The 16,977-nt window shown below is 41.2% G+C and overlaps 1 protein-coding gene across 1 annotated transcript in view; it reads right to left on the bottom strand.

Annotated features, from left to right (window-relative positions):
- The window catches only part of sema5a (sema domain, seven thrombospondin repeats (type 1 and type 1-like), transmembrane domain (TM) and short cytoplasmic domain, (semaphorin) 5A), a 137,063-nt gene that overhangs the window by 46,830 nt on the left and 73,256 nt on the right, over window positions 1-16,977 (bottom strand). Inside the window, exons 7-12 of the mRNA XM_030757311.1 lie at window positions 15,614-15,827; window positions 12,962-13,247; window positions 10,786-10,921; window positions 6,076-6,280; window positions 3,027-3,234; window positions 1,195-1,312 (exon numbers count right to left, since the gene is read on the bottom strand). Coding sequence (XP_030613171.1) covers window positions 1,195-1,312; window positions 3,027-3,234; window positions 6,076-6,280; window positions 10,786-10,921; window positions 12,962-13,247; window positions 15,614-15,827 — 1,167 coding nt within the window. The remainder of the gene's footprint in view (window positions 1-1,194; window positions 1,313-3,026; window positions 3,235-6,075; window positions 6,281-10,785; window positions 10,922-12,961; window positions 13,248-15,613; window positions 15,828-16,977) is intronic.

Here is a 16,977-nt window from a genome sequence, read left to right as displayed (position 1 = left end):
AGTATGTGGCCACCTGAAAATGCATAAAAACTTAAGTATTAGTGGCTTTGCTGAATAATATCTTTATTCAGATCCTGGATTTAAATTAATTTGAAATTTTTAGAACACATATTTTTTTCTCCCCAACAGTTAGATTGAAAGACCAGTAGAATAAGCCCCGCAGTCTCATGTCCATGGATAAACAGGTGACAATTACTACTCACTTTTGGAGGCAGGTTTTTGGCAGTTTTTGGCTTTATTTTACAGGCCTGAGGTTTGGGCGAAGTTTGGGTGCGACCCTATTTTCGCTCTTTATGCTAAGCTAAGCTACCGTAACTCTGGTTTGGCTCCCCCCCTTCATCTTTAATAAGCAAAAATGAGAGTGATGCCATTTTCCTGCGCATTAGAAGTGTTCAATAAGCAGCAGAGCTAAGTGTTTTCAAGCTGAAATTCAATGAAAACGTGACTATGCTGATGAAATATTGACTAGAAATGCTGTGACGAGCTCATGGAGCTTTTGCCTTTAGCACAAAGAAGAAAAAAAAACTGCTGCAACTGCAGTGAATAGCAACTTGGTGAAACTGTAAAGCTTATTCATGCACATATATGTGTGTGTAATTGTGTCCATGTATGCTCTGTGAATGGGTATGCGGATGTGGTGTAGGCTAGCTTTCTGCCAGAGCTCTGCTGACAGATGCCATGGCTTCAGTGCCAAATATTTCCCTGAATATAAAGCCACATAAAAGACCCACACAGCACTCCTGACTGGCTTGAAACTGATGTCTGTGAAACACTGCTCAAATTGATAGGCTTACCGCCCCCTAATACGGCTCCCAATACTGGTGCGCGTTAAAAATAAATGGAAGAGCTGTTGTGCTAATGAACCAGCAGTCGGAGGTGAATGATTGAGGCAGCATTCTCGATCATTCCAAGGGTACATGCAGCTCCCTTAAAGTCAAGTTGTTCTGTCCCGAGATGGCTTTTGTTGTTGGCAAGGATATGTTTCTCAGTCCTGGTTTTAGGGACTTCTTGTGAACTGTGAGTATCTGCAGAGCAGGATGTGGCTTTCAAGGGGGAAGAGGACAGATTAATGTAAGAACTGAATACATGTGAAAAAGAGAGTGAGCACGCAGGCAGAGCTTTCTGTTTGTTTAGTAACAATGAATTCTGTACACATCAACACATCACATACAGTAACAGCTTCATGGTACTCACAGGGCATTTTGAGATGCTCTGCTCCCACTGGCTCATTCTGACGCTTTCCTCCAGAGTGGTACATTTCTTCAGCAACAGATCCCAACCACAGTACGGGTCCCTTGCTCCTACACAGGCTCTAAAATGGAGAGAATAAAGTTCTGTTTTAATGGGCTTTTATTAACACAGACACCTCTGCATTGTTGCTTGACACGAAATCAAACATCAGGTCGAAGAGGGAGATTACGGGGAAAGCTAAATGATAAGGTGGCGGGATAAATGCTGTATGGAAATATAGGAACTGCGTGAGATAAGAGGGTAGGGGAAGGTATGAAGTGTCAGAAGACAGATGGCAGAGGAAATAAGAAAATATAGGGGTGTAGAGAGAGAGAGTTTGGGAGAAGACAAAGAAGAAAATTAGCAAAGGGGGGAGTTTTGCTTATGAATGTAAAACACTATCATGCATTACAGTGCATTGGCATCCTAGAATTATCTCCTAACACAGTTTAGTGACCGATTTTTCAGGTAATCTTCAGGCAAACACCAGGATTACATTCATACGTTTCTGACTGAAATAGCTTATCAGCTCCCGTATGAGAATGCTGTAGTAAAGATAGCTGGGTCTGTTTTTTGCCGTATCTGCCTCAGATGTTTTGCTGAGTGCAATAAAAAAGCCTGATGTTACTATTTTCATATAAATAAAAGTCTGCACTGACAGCACAATGACATATCTTTGAGCCGCAGGCTTCAATGCTGCCTGACATGCCCCTAGCGAAATGTAACAAAGTTGTCCGTGGGTTTCATAACAATGAGCCACATGCCGACACAAACAAGTGAGCTTATGCAAGCAACACATGATCATATCCATATGAAATTGCAGAAAGGGAAGACTCATGCTTTCCTGCACATACAAAGTGGCTGACATAATGTCTGGGTGACTGTAGGTGTCCAGACAAAATATCAGGGGCGAAGACAGCAGAACAAAATGAAAGGGAGAAGTAACACGTCAGTACCTGTCTTTCACGGGGCCTTAAGGGCTGTACAGATTGTACACCTCCCATCGGTGAGCCACACAGCCAAAGACGGAGACAGCCGTCTAATATTTCAAATAGGTAAACCTCAAAGAAATGTCAGTGATGATCCCAGAAACACTCCCTGCTGCCAGTCCGTGTCCGTGGTTTTATTACTTTTATCTGTTTTGTCTTTTCTGAATTCCTTGCACTCTCTTTACAAAAAAAAGGAAGAAAAAAAAAAAAGCACCAGAGATGTGATGAAGTACCATAATGGCTGCAGCATATATCACAGAGCCAGAGCTGTAATATGAAGCCTTAAGTCTTTTGTGTATTCCAATAACAGCTCATTGTGCGAGAGATAAGGCATGCAGGTGTGATTCCTTTTCTGTGTGCAATGATGGATGGGATCCCAATCTTAGTGAGTCTTCACACCCCGGCCTCTGTCTCGGTTTTTTTCCTGGCCAATATTTATACCTTGATGGAGCTTCTTCCAGACAGACAGAAACTCAATATATCAGATAAACACACACACACACACACAGTCGCTGCAGGACTGTGCACGAGGCTGAAAACATGTGGCTTTGTGGGCGGGTCAATGACAATGAGCGACAGCGAGACAGGGCCGCCGTGGGCACCTCCAGTGGCTCACACAAAGCTGATTTAGAGGATTTTTAATCTCACCAAAGGCCCCTGATCAACACAAAGGCCTGGCTCCCTCAGATAAAGAGCATCTTATGAAAGAGGGAGCTTTAAAACTTTGTTGTAAGCACATCTGCTTTTTGAAAATTTCAACTGAGATTAACGGTGTCGGATTGTTTGCTTCTTTGCGCATGTACTCACTCTCTGCTCTTGTGGTAGCTGCATCTCTTGAGTGGGATCTTGATGACCTGGTCTCTCACACCCACATATAGCTCGCTGCGGCTGTGCAGGATCAGCAGGCTCCGGATATGCTGCCTCTTCCTGGGCGGGAACAGCTCGATCTCTTCCAAAAGGCAGCTCCCCGTAGACTGGTTGAGTGGAGAAAGCACTTTCTTGATGGTACCGTAATCTGGAAGAGAAAGGGTTGAGGTGAAGATTTGGCCACACAGAGGAGGAGAAAAGGAAGGTCATTTCCTGAACACGAAAAGGTAAAGAGTAATGTAGGAAAGAGCAAAAGGACAGGCATGGTAACAATAGAGGAGTCTGAGGAGGGAAAGCAACAACACATATTTGCTGGATGAGCAAAATTGCACCAAAGCCGGTGCGAACGCACACAAATAACAATCACTTCCTAACACTGCGGCTGTGAAATAATACTGTCAAAAAGAATGGTGATGGCTGATGTGCCGAGCTCTGTTATGCCATCAACATGCAGCACTGTTGATGCAACCAGGGAATTGATGTGGCACCTGAATCTGTGATTTCTGGCCTACTTTGCTTTGAGGGGATATTCCAGGGGATAAAACCTCTTTGCGATTCTGAGAGAGAGGAGTGTGTAAATCCATGTCACTGTGAATGTGTCCTGACCCTTATTTCGTGTAAGGCAGGCCCCATGAGATAAGGTTAGGGGCAACTTTTCTTTAGAGAGTGTTAAAACAAATATCATCTATTATACATGCAATCCCCTGGGTGAAGAAAAATAATTAGGTGCACAGTGATGCCCGAGGAAGACGTGTGACATGCTAATAGATATTTTTAAGGCAGGGGATGTAGAAGTTAAGTTTTGCCCCTAGCAGTAAGGGCAAGGGTGCAATTAGTTCTTAAAGTAGCAAGAAGTGTAAGTGTAGAATCCCAGCAAAGCCACATTACTTTGGCATTGAGGAGTTGGCTTGCTTATTTTGGACGGCAGATATTAGCCTAGAATGTCCGTGTAAATATACTGGTGTGCAAGCTAATACCTTTGCAGAGAGATTAAGGAATGGAGAGACAGGTTGACACCAGCAATGGGGGCTGAATGTAGTCGATTAGATATGCAGTCGCTCCACAGTACAGTGGTTTACGCAAAAGATCGAACCACGATTATTTTATTGTGCGACCCTGCTCTACAAGAAAGTTGTGACTGTGTGTTAAAGGTAAATAAAAATGCAATGATTTGCAAATCATTAACTTTACCATTAACTTTATATTTAATCAAAATTAGATTACATTTAATTTGATGCAAGCAATCTGTTTAATTAGTGATTTATCTAATCCTTTTTCTATTTATGTGCTGTTGCAAATATTGCTTATATTAATCATAATATTCATATAATATGCACATAATATAGGTATTTTAAGACACACACACACACACACACACACACACACATATATATGTGTGTGTGTAACGTCACAGATGATGTATCTAATTACTTCTGCTGCTGATTAATTAGTGAAAGTTTAAATCAGTGATGTGGCTTCAGTAAGAAATGTTATTTTTCTCTCAATGCGTGCACCCGGTTAAAAGTTGAGCACTGTGGTGAACAAGGAATTTAAAAAGTCTTTTGCTTTCAACTGAATTCTGTTCACGTTAATGGAAAGAAAACAAATACTGCTGCAGGGCAGAAAATCCTAATGAGGGCTGAAAAACAAGGTGACTGCATGCCACATGCTCGAATTGAAAACCCAGCACCTTCACATCTTCGGACCCCCAGTCGAAGCTCTCAGCATTCCCACAATGGCCCCAATCAGAGGGATGTGTTTAGGCGTTAATAATAGCATGTGATTAGGTACAGTATGTGTGCTAGCCAGTGGCCTTGGCAGTGTTTCAGATGTTTTCATTAGCGTCTGGTTAGTGTCTAGGGAACTTGCAGTGTGGGCAACTCTGGTCCAATGCTACATTGATCACAGCCCCATGCAAACAATGATGGGGGAGTTTTTGAGGGAGATGCCAAGCACGGAGGCAGCGAACTGGAACAGGTTGTGTGTATGTGTGTTTGTGTGTGTGTGTGAGAAAAAGAGCGCGTATGCTTGTATATCAGATATCCTAAAATAACACTGACGCTACAACAGGAAGATGATGTTGACATTTCCCAGTGGGCTTATGGCACATTAGCACAGTGAAGTGGGTCACTACATTCAAATTCTGTTCAGTACACCTGTTCATAATCCATGTATGTGTGTTATATCATAATACAGGCACCCTGGTGTCTTGCTGATACCGTTTTCCCCACCTTGCCAAGTCTAGCATCACATATTGTCACACCATTATGATCAAACAGTGGACTGATAAGCAGACGGTGCCATGCACGTCAGACAGGGTAAACGTGTAAGGGCTGAATGTGTGTGTGTTATTAATTATCCATCTGTCTGCTTTTTGATGCATCACTGTTGGTTGTTTCATGGTGTTTATGATCTGTTCATGAGGCATTGCATGGGAGTGACATGTGGTGTGTCTGCCCGCATTATAGTTTATGTTGAGTCAGTGCATATGGTGCACATATGGAGGTAAAGAGTGATTTAAACTCATGTCAAAGACAGAGCTTTGGAGTCTACATGATAATCATACTGATAGATTGGTTTCATTATTCTTCACGCAGCCCCTTTTTTTTTTGCTTGCGCAGAGTGCACTTCAATTATAAGAGTATAATTTTAAGTATTTTAGTGTGACAACCAATATTCATGGCTGTCTGAGTAACAATTAACAATAACAGTTGAAAAATGACCCTTTATTATAAATTAAGACAAATTTAGCTCTAATTTTGCCCACTTCAAATAAATAATATGTTTACGTAGGATACTGTTGTATAACAAGAAGCTGATTCATAAAAGAAGTTTTCAGGCCCTTTTAGATGCCACAAATTAAACATCAGAGCACCCAAAACACAATGTGAATGAAACAGAACGAGGCAGCAACGTGCACAGTGTGCTGAAAACACTGATTTTACCAAACATGTAATCTTAAAGGTGAAAAGCTTTATAATGGACCTACCTGTGGCCAAATATATGATATGGAACAGCGTGTCTTTCCCCTGGACCACATCCACTGCCACGTGAGTGAAGCGGACGTTGTCCTCCATGAAGTACGGCACAGGAACCACAGGTTGGACCACCTCATGCATCAGTAAAAACTTCTGAGCGTCCTGCAAGTTTCTTTGAGTCAGGTTCACATAGGCGCCAGAGTCGATGGTGCCGCACTGTAGAGGTGGGGAAGTCGGAAAGAAAAAAAAAAAAAAAGGTTTGACTGATTTCATTAATAAAAACCTTTGGGATGGCAAGTTAATAAGCTTAAGCTTTTAGTCCAGAAGTACCACCAGAGATGGAAAAGGGAGGGATTGAATGATTAAATGAACAAGGCTCGAAAGTCAATTGCTGACTCGTTGCAACGGTTTTCTATCCTCACAACCTCAAGACTTTGTACTCAGTACACCGAGGCTGATGGAAGGAGTCTGAATGTGATGTTTGACTGAGCAAGTAGTTATCGCTTTCATTAGATTCTTTCCTCATATGCATATATATTGCTGGTGAGCTTTATTGGTGCCCCCATAATAATGTGTCTTGATTATGTCATTCTTTACCTCAAAAGTATCTTCTTAAATCAGGTTTCAGGTCTTCGTTATTGCTATTCTGAAAATAAAACATGCAGCAATATCATTCAACCAAAGAACTCCCCCTCTAAAAAAAAATAAAATAAGACTTGCCCCCATGATTTTTGGACTGTAGAAATCTGCAGTCAAAGCAACAGAAGTGTCTCACAGAAATAAGTAGATTCCACTGTCACAGATAAATTTGATTTTATCAGGCATTGTTTACTTGGAGTTTGCATTCTAAGTCCCGGTAGAGCCTTGCGACTGAAGCAGAGTCATTGCTGACTTATAATAAGGAATATCTGCCATGTAACATATTTGGCAGGGTCTATTATTAAAAACAATTCAATAAAGTGAACTCTCTCCAACTGGGATTTTAAAGATGGGAATACTAAGGAGTCAAGAGTATGGTTTCTTTTTTTTGTTTTTAAGATTTTATTGTAACTATCTTTTTATTTGAAGTTGCTGAATCATCTTTAGGATTTTTGAAACACGGTTTTTCAAGATCAATCTGGTTCCAACGATCACAGCGCACTACTATTTTTCTAAAAATGACAGACAACGAGATTTCAAGTAAACTGTGAAGTGTGAGACCTCACTCTTGCATCTACTTCTTAAAGCAAATAAACTATTTGAAAACACACTGGATTACCTGAAAGGCATAAACTGAAGACAGGGCTGTATTTCTAAGCTCTTGAGGAGTCAATGTTTGGGAGGCACTTGGTATTCACAGGATGATCCTCACGCTTTTTAAAGTGGAAATGCAGATCCTTTTCTCCACCAAGCTGAAAGGGACAAGGTGAGGCATAAAGCTATTCCAGCTGAGGGAGTGCTGGATGAGTAAAGCTAACCATGCATGTCCTCTTCAGTAAAAGAGGTCCCAGACTGGGGTCAGGATTGTGGATTGAGGCCCAGTCCGCAAAGAATAGCCCTATACTAAGTCGCAGAGCAGAGAAAACCAAAATAAGCTATGCTCTGCAGTTACAACAGCCCAAATGACTGGCAGTGTTTTAGTTTTGTATGTAGGATCATGTTTGCTCCAGGCTAACTATACACAGTCTCTTCTTACTTAGCCGAGACTGGACCTTGGGTGGCGATTAGTTCCTGCTGACTAGCTACAGCATCAACATGACAGACACTTCATACAGATCAATCCCTGGCCTTCCCTGAGCTGACAGATGAGAATCGTAGAGGGCTTCCCCACGCTGGTGAACGGATCAGTGCCCTCGCCACATCAGGAAATGGGAAATTAAAGCCCCGAAGGACGAGGAAAAGCAACACTGAGTGTGCCTGTGCGCCAGACTGCCTAAAATGAACCTCCTCCTTGTGGCAAAAATGTGTTGTGTGTCTATGCGATGCAGTCTGAATAGCAAGACACGTGTAAGGTTTCCTTTTGTGGTTTGCCCTTGTACTTTGTGCGTGTCTCTGAATCTCAAAGTGTCTGCACGACTATATTTCTGCCACAGTGAGACAAAGTCAGGCGCTGACCAGTGAGGGTCTATGACATCTGTGAATGAACCGTGAGATGGATGTTGTGATTTTCTCAGCACAGTCAAGGTGAGGGACACGGCCATTATTTGGCTGAGGACCCATCCAACATCAGCTGTCTCGCGCATCACCAGTGCACCGCGCTCTGGCAGGATGATAAGTGCCACTCAGAAATCCATCCAGGTGGGGCAGCCTGATAGTGTGTCATTCCCCTCTCTTCCCCCTAACCTTCCAGGTTATTTAATATTTTACAAACAATGCTGGTTCTAACTGAATCTGTTTTTCTTTAATTTTGTCAGTTTTATGATTATATATAATATCAAAAGGAAGGCAGAGGAAACTGACACCTCTACTTTCCCGCACTCTAAATATCAACAATAAGCACATCAGTATTTGGCTTTGAGTTTAACTTAACAATTAATGTGTTTTTACAGTTAGCAATTACAGAGTGACAGAAAACCTATACAACTCATAGACGGTATTAGCTCCTAATGCACAGCGAACATGACTCATAGCCCGAATAAACTCTGCAGAATCAATCCGTGTGGTTCAAATAAATGGGGGGATTTTCTTTGCAGACAGACAGGGAATTAAGCTCTCAATCAATGACCAGTATGTGTGTGTTGAGTGATGAGCTCGCAGTCATAATTATCTCTATTTGGCATCAATCTATAACACTTTATTTTTGAGGGCATATTTATGTACGGTAGACATGTACGTGGCCAGAGGCTTTCATGACTGCAAGTTTCCTGTAGGTGTTTGCTTGTGCATTCACATGTGTATGTGTGTGTGTGTGTGTGTGCGCGTGCCCGCGCGTGTGTGTGTGTTTGTGTGTAGGTGTGCTCATAGAAAGGGATGGAGAAAAAAAAAAGACAGGCTATAAATCCTGTGCTCATAAATCTAATCCTCCAACATTGACAAATGCTTGATGAAGATGTCACTGAAACCTAGATAAAGTGCGCATCGGTCCAGTGGTGAGGAGCAGCTATTGTGCTCCAGCTTAAGCGGGGAGATGAGATGGAGAGGAAGAAGCTGTATAAAAGCCTATAGTGCACAGAACCCCCCGCCTCCCGCCTTCCTCATGATGATGTACCTACATGAACAATATGCTGAAAAGGATACATCTGTGGGCAGCACTTACCAAATAGGGAGCACTGGTTTTCTTGAAGGTGCTGATGTGCAGATATGTGACTACATGGTGACAGTGAGAGGCGTTCTGTGTTACAAATTCATATGTGTGTGCATGTTTTGTTTTGTTTTTTAAATACTGTCACAGCCAGCACTTTTGTCTATGTGCATTTCAGCCACTTTTACATGAGAATATTTTTACAGATAATGCGTCCGTGTTAGTTCTCGATGGCAGGCATCGCGAATGCTCGTGCATCCGCTGGTGGAAAAATGGTCGAGGGATGTGTGGAAGCGAGGTGTGTGCTCACCACTGGTAGCCAGACCTCAGAGGGATTTGAATCCCTCACGGAGAGCTGCGTGGATTAGCTCATTCACTATCTGCTAAGCCTGCAACAACTGAGAGCCACTTCTTCTGCTAATAAAGTGTTCCCGCAATGCCATCAGTATGGAGGAGCGCTTCAAATCAGAATAAGGTGCTCGGTTTGCCCCTCCGGGTTTTAGGATGGAGCATAAACATAAAGTGCCACTTGTGCAAAACAAGGACAGTTTATTAGGAGGGCCACAGTTCACAGAACGAGAGACTATGAGACATCTTCAAGGAATGATTGTGCCATTGTAAAAATCACTGGATTTTATAACGAGCGGTCGTAATGTGTGTGCTCATAAGCGGAAGAGAGAGGTGACTGAAAGAGAGGGAAAATTAATGAGAGGGAAGAGCTTCCTGGGACTCTGACCAAGGCTGATCTAAGCAAACACACATTTATTTACCAGTGTACGCATGCAGCATGCACACTAAATGGATACATTTCCTTAGGCATGCTCCCAGCTGTACATCCTGTATGACTGATTTGACTGTGTGTTGAGTCTAAATGACCTCTAGCTTAAAAAAAATGATCAGTCACAATCACAGAAGGGTATCTAGATCTGAACTTGAACTTGCATACATCCTTTAAAAGCTGCTCCATCACACATGGCTTTTACCATACTAGCAGCATGGAGGAACGCATCGCGTTGGTCTGTTGGTCCAAAACGCTGGCCTTGACAAGATGAATTTCTATACAGACATTAAACCCCAGAGGATAAATCTGAGCGACTCTACCTCTAACACACCGGTGGAGTTTGAAAGCTCAGGACTGGGATAAATTTACTAAATGCCCCAAAACTCAGACTGTCGATAACATGCTAAAAGGCTAATCTATGATTGTGGATAAGGCACACACACACACACACACACACACACACACACACACACACACACACACACACACACACACACACACACACACACACACACACACATATGTGAATAGAGAAAGAGTTTGGTTACCAGGGTAACCCCAGTTCTCTGAAAACTGAGTGAGGTCTCATTCCAGAGGGTGCTTCCCATAATGAGATACTGAGGTTTGAAAGACAACTGCTTAATATCAGCTTCATTTTATGGATGTTAGCATTCAGCCCAAAGAACTGCAGACCAGGAAGCTTAGATGTAGTTTCGTTACCTGAAAGTCTGGGTTGGGGTTTGGGTAGGGCAGCCAAGCCGACCTTGAGTTCTCCTGAAACTTGAAGGGCCCATTGAAAACCTGCGATATGGCACTGAGATTGAAGGCACACACTGCAGATGCAGCAATGCTGTTTCTGAATGTCAGGAAGAAAAAAAAAAAAAGGCGAGAGAAATCAAACAAAGGATAATGAGAAAATGGAAAGGATGAATGTCGAGACAGAGAGAAACAGAGATAAATGTTAGAATAATCAAAATCAAAAAGGGGCGCTATAATACAAGCAGAAATCTGTTCAGGATTTCTTGGTATTTGTAAAGCTGACCTCTTTATGTCTGGACTGCTCGCCAGCAACACAAATCAAACTCCGGACGGACAGACGCAGACGCTGGGGTAAGTGATGGTCATTATTGGAATATAAATCCAGCAATGGGACACAATTAAGCTGTTCGCCTTGTCTGATTAACTGTACAGATCTCAGGCCTGAAATACAGCCTTGACTTTTTAAGCTGTCAGTTTCAACAAGTACTGGTCTCCTCCCTCGGACGAGAAGGTAAAGAATGAGAGTATTAACTCTCAACTCAAACACTGAGACTTGGCCAGTGTGAATTATAATCCAGCGCAGCTGTTCATTAAACTCTGTGCCTGCAGGGGGAAATGTTTCCAATACCCTTCAAAAGACTTCTTTTTCAGCAATGTGAAGGCACTGACCATAAAGAATTGATTACTCAGCTTTTAATAATGGTCTGTGCGCGCATGTGTTCGTGCACAGGTGTGTTTGTGTGTGTGTGTGTGTGAGCAAGTTAAGAAAAAGAAAGAAAGATGGAGAGACAACAAGAGGGAAAGCGTTTTGATGTTTGCGACAACAAAAAAATAGGTTTTCATTACAACCCCATATACTTAATGCAGTGTGTAGCATTATGATAAATGTCTTTTATGGGGACATCCACTTTGTTGATGGTTTGGAACATTTCTAGTCAAGAATATGGTAATAAAATACTGAATTTTATATACCCTGAGTTGACTGTTTCTATGAACACGTTATACAAAATTTAACTGCATGTTCATACAGATAAAAAAGTTGTTTTTATTATTTTGTTTTTTTTTTACACAACAGCAAATATTTGTTGGGGGTTTACCATTCAAACCATTCAACCCATTCAAACAGAACCACTTTTACTGTGGAAAACATCTAAATATTCAAAAGAATAACCGAATAAAAAGATAGTTGATTTATTCTGACTAGTCATGATGTCAAAGGCCAAGGAAAAAATGTTTTATGCAAAATTACCTAAAAAAAAAAAGCAACTTGCCAATAAGGAAATTTTAATATTAAATGATATAAAACAAGATGCTGTAAAAGTAAGTCAGACCCAGGAACTGGGTATTTTGTTGGCAGGGCAATTAAAAAGTTTGTGTTTCTCTAATTGCATCACTACACAAAAAAACAGAACTTTTTTGACACAGACACAAAAATGTGTGTACTTCCTGTCACAGCTACAGATAAAAATCATTTTCTTACTGCTGCTGGATGAAAATTATTGAACTATTGTTACCTGACATCTGTATATGATGTTCACATCAGTATCTGTGTTGTAAAGTAATGCATGCTTTTTATTTTTTATTTCTACAGATATTTCATCTATATTTTAAAGTAGGTTTCTTCTATGGTGGAGTTCTCTTTTACCTGCATGTGTATGCATTTATTGTCCCTTGAATGCAAAATTTATAAATTCAAGTGTGAACTGAAGCCAAACTTTTTATTATTTGATATTTCTTTAGATACACACTATAATAGACACGTTTGGTGCGACTTTAACGTACAACTAAACTAAGAATAATAGAGAAAAATATATTTATTCTTCACAATTTTATGAACACTTTTGTGCATGGATCACAAAATGAGCATTCTTTACCAAAACAGAAGAGAAGAGAACCCACACAGTTACAGGTACCACCGTGTCACCCTCAGCACACTTCTGTAAACCATTTGACGCCACTGCAATCACACTGTAAATGTAAAAGACTTTTATTGTGAAAGGAAGGGATTGTGGATTGGGCTGTGATAGTGGGGACTGCAGGTGTAGCAACGATAACTAAATTTTTGAGTTTTGCTAATTTTCTGCTGTGGATAAAAAATAGGATGGAACAATAAATAGTAAAGTGTTGAGTCACTCACACATTAGTGGTAAAAATGCCATAGAGCAGCTCCAGCTCAGGCAAGTAGAAAGTGCCCTGCAGCTCGTTGTAGTTGAAGGGGATTTCCCCTGGTCTGGAGCAGTTCAGCCTGGCCTTCATGAAGGTTGTCCATGTGTCCTCCAGGAGGAAGCGGCCACCAATGTCATTTTTACACACCCGCCCGGCGCGGGAAAACACAGTCCGCCCGCAGTCATGCTCCACTGCATTCTCCCGGAAGAAGAAGTATGTGAAGTTGCCAATATCGTAGGATGAGACAAAATTCGGCTCTGTTGCAGGAAAGGTTACAAGAAAGGAGGGGAATGAATGGGAGGAAGGATGTCAGAAAGAGAAAGAAGACATAGAAAGAAAAATTGAAGAATGCCAAGAGAAAGATGAAGTGCAGAGAAAGGAAGAAAAAATATGGAAAGAAAACTATTTAAGGTTGTGGGAGTAAGACGGAGTGGGAGAGCGAATGGGTATGTGTTATGACTGATTGACTCGCAGTGTGTGTGAGCACTCAGCCCACACAACAGCAGGTGATCAGGATTAATAACTACAGGCTATGTTATTAATGGCGTTGTGTTGTAATAAGAAAACTCATTTTTCACTCCCCAAACCTAAAGGTTAGGATGAGAAATGACCAAAACAGGTGTAGTGTAATAGCTTCACCCTATCTGAAACACACGACCTCCACGACACTGTCACGACTACAGCGTTCGTCTTTATGTATGACATTATTGGATTTAAACCGCACACTTTATTCTCACTGACAGTGATTTAATTCAGCTTTAAATGAAAGTTACCCCCCCACGCCCCCCCTTCCAACACCTCCTCATTTCAACTCTTTTCTCCTCTGCACCTTCGGAGGGCAATGTGGAAAAAAAATCAATTCGCCATAAAATTAGTTATTAAACCGTCTCCCAGAAGGTTGCTGCCAAGCAATGTATGTGGTAGTTTTTAATTTATTTTTTCAATTTAACTTAAATGTGAATCAGATAAAAGTCACTTGCTGACAAGATAGTGATTGACCTGCTCCTCTGTAGGCTGGACACCTTAAGCTGTCTGAAGTTGTCCAATCTGCACTGAGGAGGTCTCTGCTTGAAGTCCGTCTGCGCTTTCAGGGGAAAAGACATCGATTTCTTTTTTTTTTTTTTTTTTGATGAATTCACAATTTTATGCCCCTCCTAAACGAAACGGCGAGGTAAATATAAAGATTTTCTAGTTTCTTTGTAGCTTAAGAAATAATTGTTTTTAAAGGTAAAATGCAGCAGAACAGTTATGAGGGGAGGATCTTCTCTTTTGACACTCCTCACGTTACACTGCAAAGCATATTTAAGGTGGAAGATAATCTTTCAACAGAGACAGACTCCAACTCCCATGCTACATAAGCATCTGCCGTGCTCAAGCATCCTCGAACCACAAATTGAAGCCCCGGCAGCTGCGTCGCTAATGTGAAATAGCTGTGCAGGGAGAAAGCAAAAAAGAACGAAAATCCCGCCGCCGTGTTTCTCTCTATTCAAAATGGCCATTTATCTTTATGTAACAACTTTTTACATATATTTGCATAAATTGTAGCAGTCATTTGAACTTTGGCAGCTCCCTACCAGGGTTATTATAGTTAACGAAAACGAACGAAATAACGAAAACTGAAATTGAAAAAACATTGTCGTTAACTGAAATAAATAAAAACTATAATTAAAAGGAAAAAACGATAACTAATTAAAACTGAATTGTGAGTTTACAAAACTAACTAAAACTAACTGAAATTATCGATAAACTGACTTTCATTTTAAGCCTTGTGGATTGATATGAAATCATTGTTTCCGCTCTCGGAGTTTAAGCTGGGAGCGCCACAGGACAACTGTGTGAGTGCGCATGTGCGTGCGCTCACCGCGCTGGTCCGCCGAGTAATTGCTGCGGTCTGCCGAGAAAGCGGCAGAGTCCCGTATGGAGGTTCTTTGAGTACACCTGCACACGACCACAAGGTAATAACACACACAATCCAGCTACACAAGCATAAATGCGGACATGAGGTCGGCAACTTCTGTAGGTTGTGTACAGAGGCCGCAAAGACCCTGCAGGTTTAATTAGCAAGCATCTAACCAAGCTAGCTCCAAAACAGAAGCAGCTTCAGGTGGTGAGAACATCAGGATGCAGCTGGATTTGAGCTTTGACTCCTTCAAAGAGTTTGTTTTTGTTTAACACCACATGTAGGCGTTATTAATCTGCTGCACTGATGCTGAAGTTTATTGTGGAGTTTATTGTAGAATTTATTGAGTTTGGGAATTCATGTTTTTCTTTGTTTCTCCCTGTTGATGTTCATGTGTGTCCTTAATATTACACACATTTAGCATGTCTTGTGAACAGCTGGTTTTTGAATATATTTCTTTAAACGGTATCTTTTGTCAAGTTTTCATTACACAATAGTCACTTTTGCGCCTTGAATCTTGCACCTGATCAGGTATGAAAATACTAAAACTAATACTGAAACTAACTAAAACTAAACATGAAACCAAAAATAAAAACTAATAAAAACGAGCAAAACCACTCTGAAAACTAATTAAAACTAACTGAATTAGAGAAAAAAAAGTAAAAACTAACTAAAACTAAACTATAATGTAAAATCCAAAACTATTATAACCCTGCTCCCTACCGTTGAGCCACTTGGAGTTGTATTGGGCGGTACGCAATGGTGGCAAGCCGCCCAGGCTGCGGTAGATGGCGGGGTCTCGCCCAGAGAAATCCATGGCAGTGGCAGCGTACAGTTCCCCGCTGGAGGTGATGAGGGCGGTGGAGTTGTGGAGGGGATTGTAGGGACACCGAGCCATCCCGCTAATCTGATCGTGGATCTCTGTCAGATTAGTCAACTGCAACACAGATAGAGAAGACGATGGAGGCGGGCGAATAAAGAGGAAACTGAAAGCTGATAGAGATTACTAAAAGAAGCTGAATTTGATTGTTAGCACGAGTATGCCGTGTGTTAATAAGCCAAAACAATCAAAAATAAATACTCATGGGAATAAGATGTCTTTTCTTCACATAAATGATTATTGTTGAAAACCTGCATAAAAATATAGGACATAGTATCAAAGGGCAGCATTAAAATTCAAATTGGATGAGTCTGGTAATGTTTTGTTTGTTCCGGCTAATATGCAAATGGTACAGACTTTAAAAAGAAAAAGAAAACCCCCAAAACTTCTTCTCATTATGTTTTGCTTGGTTTACATCTACTGCAAAACACAAGCAAAGATCTACTCATGGAAAACCTTCAGGAGCAGCAAGAACACATTTAGAATCATTAGCAACGTGAAACACATCGACACAGCAGCTGTTTCATGTCCAATGTTAAGAAACCACCTGTTATAAAACCAATAAAATTCCTAATCAGGCTTCTTAAATCGAGTTACTCTTGGCCACATTGCTTAGTTGCTTTGGTTTCTGCTGTCTCTACAGGACAAGCAGCTGTTTTTGGCTGTAGCATTATTCTACGGCAACTTTAAGAAGCCCTTCTGAGCTCAAAAGAGGCTTGATGTGAGATGCAGTCTTCTGTTGCATACTGCCTTTGAATATGAAGCCAAATCCAACTCCCTGCTTTTTAAAAATACTTTACAGCATGACCCTGGCTTAGCACTGACACACTGCTCTGGTCTCTCCTAAAAAAAGGAGAAAAAAAAAAAAGCACAGGCCATAGCTCAGTGACTCAGCCCTGAATACCAAAAAGTACTAATGCAATTTTTTAAATCCGAGATGTAATTATATTTTATGGTGCAAAAGTAAACACAGTATACGGGGATTAGCTCATGGTTCGTGCTTCCATCCAAGTTCATCTGGGTTCTGAGGGAAAATGCACGACGCAAAGCGACTGCACTAATCTCAGGTTTAGAAATGCACAAATGATAATTAAAATTATTCAATTTGCAATTACTTTTCTATCAATCAGCCGCGTTCCAGATTTATGATTCCGTTACCTCCAAGTGACAGCACTAAGTCTCAAATGCTTCAATCTTCCCTAGGCTC

Source organism: Archocentrus centrarchus, chromosome 20 (assembly GCF_007364275.1).
Source record: "Archocentrus centrarchus isolate MPI-CPG fArcCen1 chromosome 20, fArcCen1, whole genome shotgun sequence".
NCBI classification, from domain to species: Eukaryota; Metazoa; Chordata; class Actinopteri; order Cichliformes; family Cichlidae; genus Archocentrus; species Archocentrus centrarchus.
Note: the sequence above shows the minus strand (reverse complement) of the source record. Positions and strands in the feature narration are given on the sequence as shown.